A 22,937-nucleotide genomic window follows, 5' to 3' on the forward strand; every position below is an offset into this window, starting at 1 on the left:
CCAACTTTAGTTGTCCTGTTAGCAATCTATCAGCATAATTAACACTGCCATTCTCATCAAATGGAGAAGTACTGGGGATATCAGACACAAAACTGTCACTGCCTCTGATCAACCTGGAAAATGCTTTACAGAAGCCTCAGCAACAACCTGAAAAAGCCTCTGCAGTAGAAGGTCAAGAGAGCTTAAAAGGTCAGCAAGATGGGCAAGATGTAGAAATCTAAACCCGTGATTGGGTCATGTCACAGCTGTAACATAAACTCACCAGAAGAGAACTATCTGAGGCCAGCAGGAAGAAGAGTGAGAGTAGATGGCCAACATGATATACATACACCATTTTCCTTTCTCAGCTTCATACTGAAAGCCTGAAGAAAATGGCTATGGATTAAATTCATAAAACATGAGCACCACACTGCAATACTTCTTTGCAGCACGTAACATAGGAATTTTACAATACAGACTGGGCCCAAGCCCTGTATTTTCATCAAGATGTGGGTCGGTGTCACTGAACAACTAACCTCTCCAAAGTGCCTAAGAAATCATGAAAATGAAACTCACTCTTTGGGTGACAAAATAAGTGGAGTGGGTGAAATGGTTGACATCTTAATAGATTGGGTCACAATCCATAGTTTTATGCTGTTTCAGACAAATGAGGTACTGATACAGGTCTATCACGCTTTTTGGATGACAGAAGAATCTGGGTATTTCACCAGTAATAATAGTTTGCATGGAGATATATATTGCAGCGTGTTCAAGTAATCTGTCTATCCCTGAGCTGACACAGAATTTTACTTTAACAGAAATAATTCCTGACTTAAAGCTTAACAATATATTTTTGCCTTCGTCATATTTCTCTTCCACAGTGTCTGGGCTTTCCATTAACATCAACAGAATTTTGCAGTTAGAGCATGAATGTAAAAGTATACCTCGTTACATGAATTTAGAAGAAAATGCTTTCCTTACTATTTTATACAATTAAAGTATTGTTTTTAAACACATTTTGGAAAGTAACCTACAGTAAACAAAGATTTATTGTAACATTAATAAACAATGAGACAATTACAGCCTCTTTACGAAGACCATATTAGTCATGCGTGTCTAATGAAGCATCACTAAGCTATCACAGCAAGATAGCCTGATGTGTGTGATTAACAAAATAATACTCATAAATAGCTAATGAACAATGATGGGCCTTTAAAAAATTTGCATATCCTGCTATGTGGAGTTAGGGATTTTGTTGCTTTCGCAGTGCTGAAGATGCATTACACAGCCTCGTGTCTGTGGTGCAAACTCACAGCAAATCCTCCTCGTAGCCTTCTTAAATAAAATCTTCCCAAATGTTATTCCATTTTCAACCTAACCTTCTTCATGGATAAATTTACTCAAAGGGCAGAATTCCTGACGGCTGGAAAAATGGTATGATTAAAATCAATACTTTTTGATGAATATTAGGTCTGGAACCTATTAGAGCTATAAAGTGCAGGAGAAGAAAATCATGCTTATGATTTTCAGGAATAGCCCGACTACAGCCCTTCATCTGTAATGAATTATGGAGCAATTCTCCTAAGTCATCTGTATGAAGTCAGCTATGACATTGCCAATTTTTAAAAATTTGCTAGTTTTGAGCTACAAATTGATTTTTTATTGTGATAAATTAAAATCCAATAGTAGCACACAAGATAGCAAACATAGAGAGGCCTATATTTTTTCAGAATATTTTTCTCTCTTTCATATCTCATCAGACTGCCATTGTGGAAGACATGACACCAATAGGTAATGATAAAAGCTAGGAAAGGGCATCCTAGAGAGGTAGGCAGCCTTTCTAAACAAACAGTAAAAGAGCACTGTGACCCAAAACAGCATTCTGGGAATCCCAAAATTGCAGAAAAACACAACTAAGGGAAGAAGCCTTGGCAGGGGGTTGGAGGGCAGTGAAAGGAGAAAGCAAATGCAAGATTACCCAGGCTGTTACACATTAAGGGCATATTTTATTCTCTGTTGCACAGATCTCAGCATCGGACTCCAAACTTTACAAACTATTATGTGGCCAATAGATCTATGAGCACAAACTGTGACCTTTTTGCAGTTCCCTTTCCCTTCCTTATACATACATGTCCAGTTTGACCTACTGGAGATTCTCCCTTTCACCTCTGCATTGAGAATGGGATTATCACTGCCTAATTGCATTGAACTTATTTTGTCTGGGGATGAAGCTGATGGTACGGTGACTTTGAGGAGATGGCAAAGAAGCCCATGCAAGCCAGCTTTAAAAGCATGGAAATGAAAAGCACGACGCTCCTGCTTTCAAAAAGTCACATTAAACCTGCTGGAGAAAGCACCCCACATCCCTTTGTCACAGTCCTATTTCAAAAGTGACAACCCAATAGTCCCGTACATCACTCCAGCAGCTCAGGGGCAGACATCTGGAAGGTGGATTTAAAGCTTTCCGTCTATGGCTCAGTGAGTGAGTGACAGCGCTGCTCTGAGGATGATATAGTTATGTCAGATTTAGAGTACAGGGTGTCAGAGTTATGAAATCTTCGAAGGAGACTTGTCATGTCCCCACCTCACTAGCTGCAGATGTGAGTGAGCAGGAACGCTGCAGGAGAGGCAATCTGGCTGAACGACAGCTTTATTTCTAAACGCATCCCTTTTCTCAGTGCCACTTTTATGAAAATAAATCCAACGTTTGTGAAACACTCAGAGATAAGTGCCACAGGACAGGTCTGCCTCTTTCTTCTTTTTTATGTTCCCAAGAGAAGACTAAAAGCAAAGTAACAGCTGCCTTATTGCCCTTTGCATAGGGTGCGGTGAGGCACCGGTCTGCACACAAAAGAAAAAGAAAACAAGATAGTGGATATATTGTTTGTGGAGTGAAAACTTTGCTCCATGCACTGAGTGAAGCTGGTATTCTCTGACAAAAGGAAAAAAGAAGGCATGCCATCATGTAGTTAAATACTATCGTAATGTCTACATGCTGGAGGACTCAACCATGACTGCTCTGCCAGCCCCAATTCTGACACTTCCTATCTTCTAGGCACAGGCTGTAATCTCAGCAATGTTCTCTTAAACACTGCTTTTATATGATTACTTTACACATGCAGTACACAGCACATTCCAAACGAGCTCTTCATTACTAACTACTTGTATTATGTGTCAGTGAGCTCAATGACATTGATTTTCTAATAATATAAATTAACTGGCAAAGATAATTTCATCTATCATCAGTAGGGTTTTATTTCTGGCATCGTGTTAAATAGTTAATCTTTCAAAAGATTAAATCAAGAGCCTTTTAAAATTCAAGGCAGAGCTTAAACAGCTATAAAAATCTTCTTAATTAGGATTAAAACAGTTTGCGTGTTGTGCCTTTATATCTAAGCAGTATAATGTTTTGCTTAGCTTTCTTCTTTCAAAGCAGTTAAAAATAACCAAACATGTTAATTCTGTGGCAAAAAACTGCACCAGACAGTGTAGTCTGCTTCTTGCTTGACCCAATGTTGCCAGGAAAGTGGCTGCTTGGCAGCCTCAAAGTGCATCCCCAAAGTAAAATACACCGTAGATCTCGGATCGTATACAATATACATATTTTTTCTAACAATTACGTTTAAAATATACCAATTCTCACGTTTACTGCGTATCTTACAAAAGACCAATGTTGCTGCTAACAGAAATGTCATAGAATCACAGATTTAATAGATCTCTTGCCTGGGTTCCTGACACTGAAGCTACAAGCAACCGTAATCTGAACTACGGGATAGCTGTAGACTGCAGCAGCAGTGGCTCTTGGATTTCTGTGTATTGTTAGTCAAGGCACAATGGTAACTCACATGGCCTGCTGGACATAAAACAGATCAGGGAAAAGGCCCTCTCTAAATCAAATTATTCTGCAAACCCCAATGAAGCATGTGCAGCTCCTGCTGCCCTTCCTCTTTGTCTTTTCCATTAGGAAAACAAGCTTCACTCACCTGGGTTTGCCCACAGCTCACCTCAGCTTCCCATGTCACATGTAGCCCAATCCAAGCCAACCTGAATCCTAAACCTTTGTCAGAAGACTCTCAGAAGTCATTGCCCTGTGCTGCTGAGCAGCCTAAAGCAGCACCTGGAGGAGTGGTGGGGCCCACGATGGATGAGGAACCCCCTATGTGTGACATTACCAGCCTGCAAATGGACCACTGGTATTTCCAAGAAGCAATTTTGGGATCTGGCAGAAGGAAAACAAATCACTCCCTGCCACTTTCTGGCCTCAGAGCTGTGAGTGTTGATGCACATAAGGAGCATTCATGTACTCAAGTAAATTGTTCTCCAGAAGTAGCCGGGACAAAGCTTTACAATAAACCACATCCCCATGCTACACTTTACAACTCAGTCATCTAATGGCTTGTTCTGATATATGACAACCCTTTATCAAGCTTGTCAGAAGTTTTATGTGTGCCTACACTGGTGAGATATTACTGCCCAGAGAGGAAATGCTTTTAAAGGAACATCCATGAAGAGATTCAATTTTGTGCCACTGTATGGCTGTTTTACTTACCCCTGTCTTTTCGTCGAAGATTTTGATTCCACCAAAGGAGACTGTTAAGAAGATTTTTTGTTTATGCTCTCCTTTCGAACGAGCCGCAGCAACAATTCCCTATTGAAATAAAAAACACTTGGGCTGGTTTCATTATTTTCCTGGTTTTGTTTTCTGACAGGTGCCCACAGCAAAGCATATGTTGACAATTCATCACTTTTCAAAGAATACTTATGGGCTCTCCAGGAATAGTACCTCTTTACTTTTGGTCTGTTCCCTTTTCTAAAGGCACCACATCCCTCTTATGCTACCCAGAGATCACTGCAAACGTGCTCCCACTTTCAATCCCTGTATTAGCTAATCCTCTGTGAAATCTGTTTTCTTGAAAGTCGAAGTTCATTTCTAGCGCACTTCTTCCAGCTGTAAGCCATTCTGTTTTCTCTTTTTCTTGCTTTTTTTTTTTTTTTTAAAGGCAACAACAACAACAACAAAAGCCACAATGAACAATCAGTGGGGAAAAAATTCCCATGACTTAAGCTCACTTCATGTGTACGCACTTACCTGGAGTAAGCAAACTGAGTTTTTTTTTACAGAAGAAGAAGCAAACTACACCTCTACTGTAAAAAAAAAACAAAAACAAAAACAACCTGGCATACAGGGTTAGTTTTGCTCATAATCTCTGGCTTTGCCTTTGTAAGTGAACTTGCTGATACACAATTCATTCATTATACTTCCACAGCCTAACCATAAAAGAAACCCCATTTCCACCTTCTCGGGAGCCCTGCTGCCTTAATCAGTAACAGTATATAAGATGAAACATTAAGCAAATTAAACAGCACATAAAAATGTTCCAAAATGTTTTGAGGCCTACTAGAGGTCATCGTTTCCCTTGCACAGACATGAATATAAAAGAAAACAACTGACTTGACAAAAGACATCCCAAAAATGATTCCTGACCTTAGAACTCCTGCTGTTACACACTAGGTTTCTGGTACTCCCAGCTTGCTATGCTGCCTAACATATCAACATGAACTTCTAATGCTCCCTTCCCTGTTTCCATCATCTCAAAATACTACTCAGAACCACCTCACCATTACACAAACAGGTCTCTGGCATCTTGGAGGTGTGGAAATAATATTCCACGGAGGAAAGAAATACAAAGGCTCGCCCAGCAGGACAGTGCTAAGTCTCCCTGATTGCTACTAGGAACTATGGAATGTTGTGAAATATCCAGTAAGCCATCAGAAAGATAGAAATACTGTGGCAGCCAAAGTTAAGTTTGTAGTGCATCTTTTTGAACCACTTAATTCTTGATTTCTAAATTACTGACCACATCTCTCTTTCAGATTGTTGCAGTGTAAGATGCATGCCACCCTTTGCTGCTTATTCATGAGCAGCCAACTACACTTGCCTGCTCCACAGGACTGGAACCCATTCCCTGTCCTCTCAGGGCCCAACCTCCTTATTTTGTAACTCCTTAACCCCGCTGTTCCATATCTGTACCTTACAGCCCAAACCATTATTCCCCTCTTCCTGCCCACCCCAGCAGAAGGTAATTGTTAAAGGGAAGGCTGGAGTTCATTAACAATGTCATACACAACAATTTGATAGTATTATTATTCCTTATATTCTTTCACCTCTCCTTTTGCATAATAAAACCACTCAATTTGCAGCTGTGTTGTTTGCAATTTGCGGACAAATTGCAGCGGTGTCAATCATGAATAACTACTGAACTTTGAGACAATGTATTAAAATTAAACTGGGATAAGCAGTACCAGCCAAGGAGTTCATGTAAAATTGACTGATTTCAATACATAATTAACCAGAGCGTGACTCGGTGTCACGAATGGAGAATGAGCAAAAGTTCAAGCTGAAATGCTCTCCCCATGCCTCCCAAACATTAAACATTGAAGGTTGCACTGCACCTTGAGCTTCATCATGGAGTCCTGGCATAACTTGTCTCCCCGTGCGGCTGAAACCTCATCGATCCCAATCAGCTTTGCTTTGTATCGGACACCGTCACCTTTAAACCTCTTTATTAAAGTGGCTTCACTGCGATCCTGACCTGAAAAGACATAAGGGAAACAGTGACATTTGCAGGCAAATAAATGAATAAAAACTCCCAATTAAGTAGTAAATCAGATCCAGCTCCTACCTCAATGTGGGAACATTTGAATAAAATTAGAAGAAATGTACAAGTTCAATAAAACCTTTTGACCTTACTGCCTCACACGAATTCACAGTGGAATTGTTGCCATACAAAATCTCTTGCACAAAATTTGCACACAAATTAGGTTTACGGAAATAAGAGATAAGCCCGAATCAGACCTGACAAATCTGAACACTTCTGATCTTCCCGGGTTGTTTTAATCCCAACACACTTGAGAATTCTTCATTTTGCAGACAAAACTCTAACAGAAACATGCTGCTATTCCCTCATTATAACTTATCTAACCGTATCAGCAATACTCAGGCTATTATCATTTCAATAATAAAAAAACAAACAATGTTATTTCCTTAAAGAATACTGCCGCTCTAAAACCCACACAATAAATACCAGCTCCTTGTTCTATTCTTTCTGTTGGTAGACACATAAAAAGGGCCATCACTAGCAGCGCACGCTCTCATACGCTCAACCTGAGAAGCTAAAAAATGGCATGAGATGTTTCTTAATAAAAAAGCAATCACAGGTTAATAAAGGACAGCGCTGATAGGGTCAGCGTACATAAACTACTATGCGCAGACCAGATGAGTACAAAACCACGGCACTACAGCGACGCATGAAAGGCAGTTTGACTGTAGGAATAAGAGCACTTATCAAGCTTTGGTTCCTCACCCCCAGCAAGTGTCTGCAGAGGGATTTATTTTGTGTAATCAGTCTTCCTAAACGTGATTAAAGATGTTTTTGTCTGCTGTCTTTGGATTTTGTTGCTAGAATCTGAAACAAAAAGCAGCAGCGAGCTGCAAATAATTGCAAGCAAGCAAGCAGCTAAAGCCAAATACCCGCAGCACAAACAAGCATGCAGAACTGGGATATCCTGAAGAATTGGACATTTTTGGCCCCCAATGGATTCCAGCAAAATACCTGAATCATAGAATGGCCTGGGTTCAAAAGGACCACAATGATCATCTCGTTTCAACCCCCTGCTATGTGCAGGGTCACCAACCAGCAGACCAGGCTGCCCAGAGCCACACCCAGCCTGGCCTTGAATGCCTCCAGGGATTCAAGGAGGCCAAATACTTGGTCCAAACACAGACCAATGTTGCATGAATGTATACTTCCAGCAGCTAGGAGCTCCAGCCACAGAGCTCACCTTGTACTTCTAGGTATTGTAAAAGAGGAACAAGAAGCTAGTTCTAGACAACTGCATTTGAGAATTTTGGGTCCTAAACGTTCTTCAAACTTATTCCTAATTGGACAGTCAGATTGAAGCACACAAAAAATACTACTCAAAGGAACAACAACAACAACAACAAAAATCTGCTTTGGCACAAATAGTTTTTGATAAGTAGGACAAAGTTAGGAGGAAAAAGCTCTTTTGTTTTGCATTTCTGTTTAAAAAATCTTTGCCAGCAGGTCAAAAATCTTTGCTAGCTTTACACACACACCAAAGAGGATGAACAAACTTGGCTCAAAACTATGGAACTGAAATTCTACCATATTCTCACCATAGGAAAATATAGATAGCATACACGACCAAGAAAGAATACTTCCAAATGAAGAGCTTCATTCGTCTCTCTTTCACCCAGCACACAGCACAGTCCATGCTGTGAACTAAGAAAGGGCTAAATGTTTGTTAAACATGCTATTTCAAGCATGTTGAGGTCTTTGAGTATGTTTGAGCACACAAATACCATTTCATTCAATGACAAGGATCTGCCCAGAGCAATGTCTTAATGCCTTATTTATAATTCCTAAAAATAAGGCAGCTGAGAAGGGATGCTGTGCTAGTTCAGGGGCCACCCGACTGTCTCCTTTGATTTATTCTCACTCCTGCTCCCTCAGAAGGAAATAAACAGCAGGTTGAAACTTCATGCTCTCACATGGTTTTTAAAGAATAAATAACTAAATAAAATTAAGAAACAAAACGCCACAAATGAGGCACAAATGATAAATCTGAAACTTGAAGTAACGTTAACAGCTCGCCTCGGGGGAACGCCAAGGCAGATGTTGGCACTGCCAGCCAGAATTGATGAAAAAACCCTTTCCTCTTTCAGCCCCCGATGTTGGGCAGGAGGGAGAACATCTGGAGACACGACAAACTACAACGATCACAGTGGACTTTTCCTGTATGTCTCCTACATTTGCAAAGATATCCTGTTGATTCGCAGTAAATAAAATTCAATTCCAGCAGCTTTCTTGCCAACAATTTTCAGCCTTACGTCTTCATTATAGCAGAAGGCAGCTGTTAGCTAATAGTAATATCGCTGTGACTCTGTGCACGTAAGCATTGCAGAGTGCTTCCTGAGTCATGATAACGAGCGTGCATTCACCCAGTTATTTGAACATTTATACTTATTCCAACCTATGATCTATTTTTCAGAATGAAAGTAAATCTATGACATTAATAGCCCATTCAAACGCAACGTATGGCTGTGTTTGCCTACGCACAAGCCTCGCGTTAATTATGACCCAGATTAAGTAGGATAGAGTGGTTTGGGGATAAATGACTGGAAAAATCATCAACCTGAAAACGATGTCGATATTTTAAACTGTGGTGGAAACTGCAAATTACTAGAGACTACAAATTCAGCCATAAAAACCCTTGAGCATATGTCCCATGTAAAGCCTAGAGATGCACATACGCACTGCCCTCTGCTACGAACCAGCCATCTGCAACTCGTCTCTCTCCTCGCTGTATGGCCACATCTCCTCCATCCACGTTCACACTGGCTTTCCAAATCCTGGTGCTGCAGTTTGCACCGGAAAGCTTTCCACCATTCATTACTAGACAACAGTTTAGAGCAAAATTAGAACACGTGTTTAATGACAGGTACTTATTTCTATAAACGTGTATTTCCTTAGGTTTCCATTTTAGGGTGCTTTTTTTTTTTTTTTTTGACTACGCAGACCCCGGACTTATTGAAGCCACAGCGGGTGAGAAGTTCATGTGTATCTCAGTTGCCCACCATCCCCTGTACAGGAAGGGATCTTCATCAGATGACCAACAGATTAGCCCATCCTAAAATGGATTACACTTCGTTACCTTCAAGACCAATGGTTATTGTCCAATGATCTGCTCTTGAACTCCTTCACAAATTACTTTTCATGAACCAAACATCCCAGGCACTTGTTTGCAACCAAACACAAGCATCTTACCATCCAGAAGGAAACCAGAATTGATGCTCAGGCCCCGCACGGAGAAATGAATGCAAAAGCAAAAAGAACACTAACACCAATGTCACACAAACTCAATTTAGAAAGGTAGTGACTTTTAATTAGTAAGCATGCCACTGTTGTCATAGGCAAATAAATGTTTTGTTTGCGGCATATGGAGATTATTGTATCTACTCCTCTATATGTCACTGCTCCCCTTGAAGCCACACGCATTCCAGCCGCAGCCACTCCCTGCTAAGTGGCAAACATGGCCTTTGTTGCAGGGTTGCAGCTTTGCACTTGGATTTGTGCAATCCTAAATCGCCACAAATCCCCAGAGTGCTGTGATGCAATGTGGTCCTGTGTTGGCAGCTGAAGCAGAGAGGTTTCCCATTGCAACAGGTTTAGGGTACTTTATCGATCTCAATAAATCTACTGTAAAAGTAATAAATGAGGTTTTAAATATATTCGTTTTCATCCAAGGTAAGATGCCTTAAGATGCCTTCACCAAGCTATAGACAGACTTGAACCCCAAACCCAAAGTACTCAACCTAAGTACCTCAAGTACACTCAATCCCAAGATGTGACTGTAAACTAGCCCTCTTATGTAATCCGAGAGGAAAATGAGGCAGAAAGTCCAGCTCTGAGCAGCCTGGGCAGAGTGCCTGAAGATGACTCACCTTCACCTCAATACAAGTCCAGGACCAGGCTGTAACAGCTCTCAGCCCCACAGAGCATTGAGCCAGCAGTGCAGTAATATGCCAACACGTTGAGCAATCCAGGGGACTTGTAAGTAAGGGAATATCACAAGCAAAAAAGAAAATAAACCAGGGCATCGCAACAATAAGTGCACTGTTGCTTTTCCTGCATTCTCTTCTAACATACTACGTATTCTTCACAGCATCCAGCAATCTAAACCAATAGCCCTGGAAATGGCTATATCCTTTATTTAAATGTGTGAAGCCCTCAGGGTATAATCTGAATTTCTTGATTTTATGACCGTAAAATATATAATGATATTATCACCAAAGTCAATAACATGCTCCTGGCAATCAATTCGCTGAAGAACGACACACCAGTGTCTGTTATTCTTTTTCCTTTTCTAACTAATAAACTGTCAAAGTTGTATTCATCACACATTCAAATTATAAACCTGAAATAACACCGCCTTAGATCTCACAGGGCTGCAAAACAATCACACCCGTGCTTATAAACAGCCTACATCTTCACGGGGACAATTAGCATTTTTATAGCACCGGTGCAGAGGAGAACACAAAACACTGCAGTGCAGAGTGACCTCCAAGACATGGCACAGGCTGGAGAGCCGTGAATTAATTGCTTAGTGAGATGTTTCCCATTAGCTGTGCCCCTATTTCCACGTATATATTTATCCATACTTCTTTGTATTTGCACATATGCGTACGCACACTGTACGCAGCTTCATTTGGTAGCAATTACCAAAGAAAATTCATGGTAATTTTAATCAACTACAGATTTCCCCAGGAAGAGAAAAAAAAAAAAGTGCATAAGTAGGTGTTAAAGAGAAAATATTCACACATAATTATAAGTACCTTTCAGTACAGCAGTCACTGAGAAGCAGTTCACAAAAGAGCCATGAGCAGCTCAGACAGGTCCCTCTCCTTGATGGCACATTATTCTCAATGGTTGCACTGAACCACAGTTCCAATGCACAGCACTCAAAAAGAAACTGGGACTTGATGGTGAGATCGCAGCACCTTGGGAACACAAGGTGTTTCTTCGCAATGTAACAGCAGCAATTCTACATCGGACGTTTAAACTAAAAAAATACACGCCCAAATCCTCTTCCCACTTGTAAATTTCACTTAAGCATCTCTTTTCTATGTAGAATCCTGTAGAAAACTCTTGGTTGCAATGCAAGTTGAATGTGATGGAGGGAAACTTGTCCTTTCACCACTCCAGAGCGATACTGTTAAAGGTCTGCAGTGCCTTGAATGCAGTACTTGTTTTCCAAAAGAGCAGTGATGCTTCCCAGGGAGTGTGTGGTCACCATCCCTGGAAATGTTTCAGAACTGTGGGGATGTGGCACTGAGGGATGTGGTCAGAGGGCACGGTGGGATCAATTGGGCTTGTGGATCTTGAAGGCCTTTTCCAACCTTGAAGATTCTATGATTCTAGTTTTATGTTGAATGGACAACTTCGGAACCGTCTTGGGAAGTATTTCATTAAGAAAGTGATGTTGCAAGGTATAAGAACATAAGGCCTCATCAAGCTAGGTTTTAAGCCTCCTTCTGTCCAAAATCCCACCTCCTCCTGTGAGCTGCCCTGTCCGGCAGTGCTGGTGGGACCCACGAGCCTCCTCACTGGGCATGGAGAGGGAAACCTCCCTGCTGTTCTGCTGGTGCTTCCACTCAGAAAAAGGTAAAATGCCCAATTTCAACAGCAACGCTAACATTTGTCTCAAGTGCAAACACAGAGAATATTTTTTGGGAAAATGACAAACCATTTAAAGAGGTGAAATGGAAACCACTCTACAGGCTCAATGAACTCCTATTACGGTTAAATTTAAAAACATTGCCTACAATTTTAAGCACAGATAAGGGCTCTCCAGGAAAACTCAATCATCACTCAGACTATCATCTCAGCAGTATTTCCCAATTGTTCAGCACTGCTATTCACTGTAACCTCCAACTGAGAGACTTTATGGCTCCTGGCACCATTAGCCTGTGAATTACAGTACTCAAAGACACCTACACAGCCCCACTCGCAGAACCAAATTTACTATATAAATAAATAAGGTGTTTCCATAGTATTTGCCGTCTCTGATCAGAGCTTTATGAGCTGAGATGTCATTCACAAGGTGACAGCAACTGTGCCTGCCAAGTTTTTATCTTAACGTGCTGTATCTACACGAGCTAGTACAAAACAAGATGGACATTTTACTGTCTCTAAAGCAAAATGGTTGAGTGGAATAGATTAAATTATTTCTTTATAGTGCAAGGAATTACATGTGAATATGTCAAGAGAAGAATTCAATTATTTACAGAGAAGGCCTCGGAATAAAATAACGTTTGATTAAACTTTTGGACAAATCTCAGTGCTAGAAAGGTTGGGGCGAGCACGCTGGAGCTGACAGTGACTGAGCACACACGCTCCATGGGCAGATGACAAAGCACTCGTTTTAGATTTAGCCAGAAGGCTCACTGATCAATTTTATTTTCTTAGATGGTCTTTGAGATGACAGTGTATGGACACATCGTCAGACACAGAAATGACCAAAAGCTGAATGTAATTAAACTTCCTTTCAGCCTCCATGCTGTGCAAGTCTTCATAAATCTCCAAAAGCCATTTTGTAAGGTGCCTTTCCACAGGCTGCAGAAGCAGCTGAAACCCCTGCTATAAACTGAAATACGACACTGCAATAAAACTTCATTTTCAGGTAGTAGCCTTGCTCAGCGAGCTCTAGGGAATGGACAAAAGTGAAGCAAAGAAAAGTTGGTGGTCCATTTTCTGCTTAAGTAATCAAAATAAAAATTAGGATTGTAGCACAACTGGAGGGGATGGGAGAAGAGAGTTTTCTGTGGCTTTTCTTTCTTAAAATACAGAACGCAGCTCACCAACTTTGTTCACAGAGTATTTCAAGCTCAGGCAAATGTTTAAATCAAGTAGACATCAAAACGTCAAGTAAATGTAGCCCTTGGGAACACAGGGTCATCAACCAGTTCATCCCTTAACCATCTCAGTATGGAATTGCATCTTTCTGGGACAAACAACTTTGATTAAAGGTGACTGAAAATATTTGCTCCATCTCTGCATTGCTGTGATCGGTTTTACAGTAATTTTTAATTAGCGTTAACAAGCAACAGTTTTACAGGTGTGTAGTAAAAGCCCAGATGCTTTGAAAAGAAAGGGACACATCACGGCTGCATTAATATGGCCAACCAAAGCAGCCAGCAGACAGAAGCTGCTGCCAAACATTCCCATAAAGGAACTTCAGAGTAGCAAGGAGAGGCCATTTCAACAGGTGCTGAGAAACCATGTGTCATTTCCCAACCAAATCTGAACTGGTAGTAGAAGTGTAATGTGAATTTCAATTGCCTCTTCTTCCAAACTTCCCTGTGACAGCTGAAATGTAGGCAAAGCCAGTAAAAAAAAAAAAAAAAAAAAAAAGACCTTTTAAAGATCAGCCTCTAAATGAACATTTGTGTGTGTGTGTGAAGAGGCAGCAAGATTTGCGGAGCTGCTGAATTCACCTGACTCTCTTTAACCCTACCGGAACCAAAAAAACCCAAGTCCCTGTTAAGGATCTACCTGTATCTGATTTTAAGAATGTGATTTGCAGGAACAATTTTAATTAGACTGTAACAAATCCAGGACACAGACATGCACGCACTTACACCCAGTGCCCCAAAGTCACATCGAGACACATATATTCACAATTTACACTTCAAAGCATACTAATGCATTCTGTTGACGAGTCTATCCAAGAATTTTGTTTTTGTTATGTATGACGAGAGAAAAAGCATGGAGAATCAGTTCGCTTCCTACAAAGGCCAAATACTTGTGCTGCCCTAAGATAAATGTTAATTCTCCAAGACTGTAAAAAAAGCAAGCTAAGAAAAGGTTACGCTCTGATTAGCCCTCCCAAATTTCTCACATATTCAATAAGAGACCAATTTATTCAATCACATACATTAAAGTCACTAAAGAAAAGAGCAGGAGCCCAAACAACTAAAGTCACTGATCTACACTTCAGCCTCTTGTCCACAGCGTGGTCTCGTGATGCATGAGCACTATGTGCACCCACAGAAATAGGTCAATGTAGAGGGCTGAATATCTGCAGATTGCTCTGCAGAGAGTCCCTGCTCCTGTCCCCTGACTGACCTGGCTCACCTTTGCAAACGATGTGTCACCAAAAGCAGAGCTTTCGGTGCTTCCCTGGGAACATCAGTCTCAGAGGCAGCACAAGGGCCTCTCCTCCATGGTCTGCTAGAGGAAGCTCAACCCATCCCACAGAATCATAGAATCATTTAGGTTGGAAGAGGCATAAGGTCATCAAGTCCAACCTTAAACTTAGCTCCTCCACTAAAACATGAAACCAAGCACCGCATCTACATGTCTTTTAAACACCTCCAAGGATGGTAACTCAGCTACTTTCCTGGGCAGCCTGTTCCAATGCTTCACACCCCTTTCATAAAGGAACTGTTCCCTAATATCCAATCTAAACCTCCCCTGGCATTACTTGCCCTCTCATCCTATCACCCGTTGCTTCACAGAAGAAACCAATCCCCACCGCACTACATCCAACAACAGGTAGTTGTAGAGAACTGTAAAATCTCCCCTGGATTTCCTCTACTCTAGTCTAAAACATCCCAGTACACTCAGCTGCTCTACCCAAGACTTGTTCTCCAGATCCTTCACCAGCATCGCTGCCCTTCTTTGGGCAGGCTCCAGCTCCTCAATGACTTCCTTGGAATCAGAGGCCCAAAACTGAACACAGTGTTCAAGGCACAGCTCCTCAGTGCCAAGAAGAGGAGAAGTCCTTCCTTACTCCTGCTAGCCACTCTGTTTCTGACACAAGCAAGAATGTTGTTGACCTTCTAGGCCACTTGAGCACACTGTTGACTGATATTCAATGGTCCATCATCTACTTTCTGTCACCCAAACAACACTTAGGTCTCCATCCCACCGAGCAAAGACTCCAGCAGAAAAACCACATTGCGTGCCATATAATCACAGAATCTTTTGAGTAGAAAGGGATCTTTAAATGCTATATAGTCCGACACCCCTCAGTATACAGCTCAATCAGGTTGCTCAGAGCCTGGTCCAGCCTGTCCCTGAAAGTCTCCAAGGATGGGGCTTTCACCACCCCTCTGGGCAACCTGTTCCATGCTGTGACATCAGTGTCAATCTACAGGACTACTCTGCACTTTACTTGCTATGGCATAAAGTAATACTGACGATTATGTCTGGGTTTATTGGTCATCCCAACGGTATGGGTATAATGTACAGTTCTGCACTGTGTAGACCAATAACTCTGGCTGAAAAAGCTGAGTCCAAGGCCATGCCATTAGAGACTGCACATGGCCTCTGGGGGAAATTAGATACCCACATTACAAAGCCTTCTCTAGTGCAGAAAAAGGGAAAGCATAAAAATGACATGTTAAAAATGCACAGTCAGTAGATTTACAGGAAATATTCTATGATGACATTAATTCAGTAAGAAAAGCAGCTGCTATTTATTTTCCATGGGCAAACGGAAATACCAGTATTCACCACATGGCAGTCAACAAGAAAACATAATGCTATTTCCCTCTTGAAATTGTTCACTTTTATGCAATCCAACGTTTCAGGGAGAAAATTATTTTCATTTTGGCTTCCCACTGCCTCTGCAACATCAGAGAATGTCTCTCCCTGTTGGAAAAACAATAGGAGGCAAAGAGAAAAGCAGCTTTATTCCTGAGACTTTGGGCTAAAAAACACCATCAATTTCAAAATTACAACAGTGGCAAAGTGCTTCTTTCAATCTGGTCCTTTCATTTTTGCCTCCTGCTGCTGTTCCTATTGTCAAAGTGGCAGCAGGAGGCAGAAATGAAAAGACTACTGCAGGCAATCACCCTATGGCAAAAAGTTAATAAGAAGTGAAACACCCCTGTGCCAGAACAGATTCCAGAGGTAAGGTACTGGGGTTTGTGCCTCTCACGTGCATGGTGCCATGGAGGATCAACACACCAGGAGAGCTTTTGTTTCTGGAACCACACTGCTCAGGAAACAACCATCTAGATTTGAGGTTGTTGCTCAGGAAATTAAGAATTAAAGAATTAGCAGAAAAGTGATAAAAATACAACAACAACCCCCAGTAACAACAAAACCCACTTCAAGTAACAGGAAAGGAAATCATTCAACTTAGAAAAGCTGCGGTCATTTTTCAAGAGCAGGTTGGGTTGTGAGGGCGTGAGGTTCCTGCCAACCTCGGCCATGATGGTTGAATCCAAAAAGTCTTGGTGGTGTGCAAGTGGAAACAGGCAAAAGGCCAAATTCAACTGCTTTGTGCTACCAGAATTTCTACAAAGTCACACAGTTTAACAAATGTGCTGCTCCTAAAAATCAGTATCTACAGTATCTACACAAGAGCGGGAAACCACCATCATTCCAAAGCTAAGCTTCTCTGCTAAGGTTCTCTGCTTTGCTGCTGCCTCCTTAGTGCTCCCAAGGCTCTATCTGCCGACAGGTGACCTAAAAGATGGCCACATCTTATCTTGCTGAGAGATGTCTGTGTGTCAAAGGCGCAGTTTGACCTTCTTATAGGAAGTTTTATGTTGTTGGAATAAACCAAGCTAGAGAGCAGGACTTGTACCTCAGTTTGTCCTCACTGAAGGCCTGACAGAGAATATATTTGCCAAAATTATAATTAGTATTTCTACTACCTCTGTGGTAATAAAAGTTCATTATGGGAAAGCAAAGTCACAGTCCTCTGAAGGCTGTGGGAAAAGAAGCATGAACAAAGTTGATTTTGTCTACAGAAGCTCCTTCAAAGTGGAGAAAACAACTGAGAAGAGAGAAGAGGAGCTAATGATGTTGATTTTGATTGATTTGATTGATTTCTTCATTGCATGAATTATACAAAAGAGGAGAAGGTTTTCTTCACGGAAATGGGGCCCAGATAGTTACCTTTCTCCCATTAAAAAGAAAAAGCAATAAATGCACTACCATTTATTGTACTAGAACTGAACAACAAAAATTTATGGAGCCTGAAAACTATATTCTATGCAAAGTGAACCTAAACGACTTCATCGCCTGCACTGGTATTTTAAAATAAAGGAAGATGATTGAAAAAATAAAAATCCATATAAACTCCAAAGAAGGAGTTTTATATTAACTTAACCTGTGCAAAATTCTTGTCCTATTAACTTTAAGGACACGCAGATAAAATCAGCCTGCTGAAATCAACGTAGGCATTAAGAACAGCCTCGGGGAGAAAAATAGAATCTATTTACATCATTAAAATATCGCCAGACTTCTAAAACATTAGTATTATTTCTTGTGCAGTTCTGATTATCTTCAGAGGAGCATCTTCTGTCTGCTCGTTGTGAGACTCCAGTTGTTTGATCACTGGCACCATAAAACTGTCCAGGCTGCATTTTGTGAGGCCATGCTAAAAGCACAGATTGAGTGATGCACGAGTCCTCTTTTGGACTGCAACCCAACGCCTTCTCAACAACTTGCCTATCAGTTATTCATTTACAAACAAAATTGACCATGTCTAATCTCCATGAAAAATAAAAAAGTGTCAAATAGTTTAATGTCTGTATGAAGCTTAGTGAATTATAAGATAAGGCATTGCTATGCCAGGTTAGTGTGCTATTAGCTAGGGGATTCTCAAGCATCTGTCATGCAAAGTAGGTCAATTTCTAGCCATATAATTCTGATTATGTCAGAATATTTATTCATGAGTTTTCTAATTCAACATACTCCAAATAAGTCATACTTACGTTTGAAAAAAAAAGTTACATCTAAATTATGGTTGCTAACAACTGGGTTACCACAGCTTCAAACACTCCGGTAATCCAGATTCACAGATCATATATTTTCTTTGTAACATACGAGGCATTAACAGAAGTGTTTCTATTTCCTCTTTTTGGTCTGGTTTCTCAAGGAAACTCTAGTTCCAGTTAGATTTGGAATGACACCAACCTGGGATGAAAAGCTGCAGATAAGACTCCTGCAGTAACGCAGAGATGGAAAAGTCCATTACCCACCCATGGCCACCTGTGACCATTTGGTCATATAAAGACAGGAACAAACAGCAGATTTGAGGCTTTCAGGTCTATTGCAGGAAAAAACTCTCCAGGAAGGAATGGCTTTAACTCTCTGCAGTTAAGAATTTGTCCCTGGCCAATTGAGAAAGATATACATGCCCTTTTGATCCTCTTTCACCTTTGAATATTAACAAACCTTCAGGTTGCCTTTAAACAACCATGATAGAAAGATAGAAATGTTGCATGTGAAACAATTATTAGATGATGGAACTCTGTAATTCATCAACCACGCAGCTATTAAATGCAAGGTTTTGGCCACTGTGAATCATTAAGAAGCTGTACACTGCCCTTGAAAGTTTACTTCTCTGACACTTTCAGGAGCTATACAAAGACCTGAGCACATTACTTCCCATATTTGCTTGAGGTGCCACATACACACACAGCTATGTTTTGTCAAAGATCTTTCTAATCATAGATAAAAGGAGGGCATTCATTCTTATTAAATGCTTTCAATTATCAATGTCCTAATATTAATTTTCAAAATGTCCTTCTGCAGGGGTAATCAAACCACGATCTGCGTTCCCTTTGTGAGGCTGCTTCTCATCAACGATTTAAATGCTATATTTTGTTTCATCTTAATAGCTTTCCCTTAGACCTTTTTGGTAGTCTGCAAGCGTTCAATGTAATCTGATCGTTGATTCTACCCACAGCAATTACCTAACTGCCTATTGGACTGGCTTGAAAGAATCACAACAGTCACAAATAAAACTAATCTCAGAATTACCATTTAAGAAAAATTCTTTTAAAATTTAAATGCCAGTGCTTTTCTTCAGTCACTCTCCTACACGATACAACAAAAATAAAATCTATTTGACATTAAAAACATCAAAACTGAGCCAGAAATGTCAGATCAAAATAGGAATTCAGATGTCGAAAAAATATTTCTACCATACAGATTTTATGGTTAAAAATTACTGGTATATAAAAGAAATCCTTCATATTTTAGGAAACCTAACATTAGCATAGCACAAGGAGTTACAGCAGATGGGGTAAGATAAGAAAAGCTTGATCCTTAGAACCATATTTTTTGAGTTTGACTTGGTTTTAAGTGATCAGATTTTATCTTTTCACAAATCTCAAAAATTAGGCAATGGCCACCTGAATAGAATATCCCAGGAGAATCCAACTGCTCCACCTTTCAACTAAGGTCCAACTGTGCTGACGTGGGAAACACGAACCCACTTGGAATTCAAAGGCAAATTCTAGAGCATGGGTGTCCAACCCTTTGGCTGCGCTGAGAAAATAGGAATCGTCTTGGACCACATATAAAATATATGACAAAAAGTGTGTAAGTAACAAAACTTTATTTTCATTGATATTTTTCATTAAAACATAAAAAAATGAGGGCAACAAAACCATAAAACGAGTGGGTTGGACACACATGCTCTATAGTACCAGAAGATCAGCACTGCAGCACATTCCAAGGATTCTACACGTGAGCCAGTAAAACACATTTCTTTTCACAAAATCCAAGAACTGATGGCTACCAATATCTTCCCAAGCTCGTAAGCAGCCTAAAATACCATGAGTTTCATTTTTAAAACACAGTGCGTAAATGCACAAGTGGAGAAAAGGTCGACTTGTCAGTTTTACTTTGTGCAGTAAGATTTGTTCATTGGCTGGCAAAGTGACTTAGTCAGGATTGAGCTGACTGAAGAATACTGGAGAATAATGGCACCACAGAGCTCAAAAGAGTTAATAACAGTAGACAAAACAAGACTCATTTAATCAGCTGTGTATTTCTCTGATTATAACAAACAAAGAAACGGGATTATATGACAATTTCTAGAGCTTGGTAAACTTCAGCAGTGCCTTACAATGAAGCCTTGGCAAGAAATAAGTGAAATACAAAGATTCATCATGTTGAGACTGTGTAAACAGTTTCCATTTATAGAAATGTATCCTAGCAACTCACAGAAATGGTTTTAAAAGGCAGTTGGACAAAAACAATTTGAAAGAAAAACAGATGTAATTACTGAACCACAGAGCCTGGTGGTCCTAAGCTGGCCATGCAGTCGCTTCTCAACTGTGATTCAAGATGCTGAGAAAAGAAATACCAGGACAAGCATATGCTTTAAAACTAACACCTGCATGAAAAACTCCAAAATACTGCATCAGAGTTGACAGAAATGATTCTGAGTTTTGCCTTCTTTCCTTCCTGACATTGAAAGTACCATTGGCTTTCAGTAGAAAAGATCATTGGACATGCATCCCTTGGTTTCTGTCTGCTTGTTGTTAGACAGAGATACGAGATGCAAAGTTGAATTTTATTCATCAGGAGTTCACTCAATTCCATTGTGAATCTTTTTTTTTTTTTTTTCAAATCTCATTTTTTCAGAAGAAAACAGAGAAGAGACTTGTGTAATGGTGTGCAGACCTTGATTAAATGTCTAATCCATAATTCAATAGAAAGATTCTGCTGACATCACCAGCAATGAAAAAGGTTCATAAAATCTATCATGAATACAAAAGCAGCCCAAACTATATTTCAAGATTAGTATTCAGATGACAATTCCATATGCATTATTATCAGTGAGGATAAACTATGTTTATACATAACAGGTCACCTTATAAAAAAAAAACAACTTGGGAAGCTGAATCACAACAGAGAGCTCTCTGCTTCTGAGCTGCAACACAGAACATTCCTTAGAATACTCTCCATTTTATTGTGGATGACAATTGCCAGTGACTGTTTACATCTAGAGTACAATACATGGCCCATACAAAATAATTACCCATTGGGCTGTAAATTCACATTCTGTTTGGTATAATTAGCTTGGTCATCAATCCTTGAAACTGCACTCAGAAGTGGTTTTAAGTGGCAGCAGGTAGGGAACAGAAAGATTCACAGTTGGTGTTGAAGGACTAAGCAAAGGATTTTCAGGGGAGGAATGGTTGGGGTGCTTTTATTGGGTGGGGTTGCTTTTTAACCCAACATTTACCATAAATCCCCCTGTGTGGATTAGGTGTCAGGAAGAAAGTTCATACACTGAGCATCTACTGGGAAAGAAAATTCTTTTTTAACTAGCAAAGAGACATACAACTCCCTCAAAATTTACATTTAGCAGTTCACCAGGGGGATATTTTTCAACAAGAAACATTACTTAATTTTCAGCCTCGCACTGCATCCCGTATATTCAAAAAAATGTTCAAGTAATTCTTCGATTTTTGACTTCTCCTAAAGGTAAAATTGTAATGATTCTATTTTGAAGCATGTCAACAGACGCATTAACAAACCAGCAGCGCACACAGTGCAACGTACTGCACATTCAATCTTGTTTCTTTCGATGGAAATGGCATCCTCTATGGCACAGTCTCCAAGTTGTTAAAAGGGGACAAATCCAGAAATTTCTGCTTTATTCATACAGAAGGTGTCATGGTCTGAAATTTGTGATCTTCAGCTTCCCTAAATTCACCTTCCAATCAGTTTAAAGCATCCGTTTCTCTTCAGAGCATGTTGCACATCCCTATTAATAATCACAGTTTGTTGAACTGTATTAGTGGCAGAGCACTCTCCTCAAGCAGAACCTCCATCCCTATGTCAAGATCCCCAAGTATCAGCCAAAACCCAAGTTAAGCTTTGGAGATGCACTTTCTGAGAGGGATGCTAAGGCAATCAAGATCCTCTGTAGAACGCATCAGCTTAAAGTCCCTTAAGTTTGGTGGGATGAACCTGGACTTTGGAGTATCATTTTCTTTCCAAGAAGTTAATTCCTAGGTGGCCCACGTGGTCCATCCTGACCAGGACAGCAGTGACACAATCCCTGAAATCCAGAGAGGGCAGCCTCTGATACACACACACACACACACACACACACACACACACACACACACACAATTAATTGACTTTGCCCAACTGCTTTCTGAACTTTGAGCACCTGACCCAAAGCTACAGTCCAAATCACACACCCTATGAAAAGCAGCCTCATTCTGCTCTCTCCAAACCCAGCCCTCATTTACTCTTACATACCTCACTTGCCCACTTATTTTTGCAGAAATAAACTTTCAAGTGTCTTCCCCTTCCTGGCTTACAGTACTGGTTCTGAGTGATTGGCATCAGCCCACTGATAAAGCAAACAAAGATCATTTTATTACCATTCCCTCTCTTTCCTAATCCATTTATTACTTCTGAACTTTAACACCTATAGTCTCAAGCCACTTCTCAAGAAAAGGGCAAAAGATAATCAGATGAAAACTAAACCACAATTCAAGTGGGAAGTAACACACCTAACACTACGCTTGATTTATTTTAGAAAACCTTACGATCTTTTGTTCTAAATAGAGTCACTGACCTAGAAACATATACTCATCTCTG

The 22,937-nt window shown here is 40.3% G+C and overlaps 1 protein-coding gene across 5 annotated transcripts in view; it reads right to left on the minus strand.

The window, feature by feature from the left end:
• DAB1 (DAB adaptor protein 1) overlaps positions 1–22,937 on the minus strand; it is a 128,294-nt gene that overhangs the window by 44,590 nt on the left and 60,767 nt on the right. For all 5 annotated transcript variants that reach the window (XM_085231315.1, XM_085231316.1, XM_085231318.1 and 2 more), the window contains 2 exons: positions 6,433–6,572; positions 4,529–4,627 (listed from right to left, as the gene is read on the minus strand). In XM_085231315.1, coding sequence (XP_085087441.1) covers positions 4,529–4,627; positions 6,433–6,572 — 239 coding nt within the window. The remainder of the gene's footprint in view (positions 1–4,528; positions 4,628–6,432; positions 6,573–22,937) is intronic.

This window comes from Meleagris gallopavo, chromosome 10 (genome assembly GCF_905368555.1).
Source record: "Meleagris gallopavo chromosome 10, MGAL_WU_HG_1.1, whole genome shotgun sequence".
Classification (NCBI taxonomy): domain Eukaryota; kingdom Metazoa; phylum Chordata; class Aves; order Galliformes; family Phasianidae; genus Meleagris; species Meleagris gallopavo.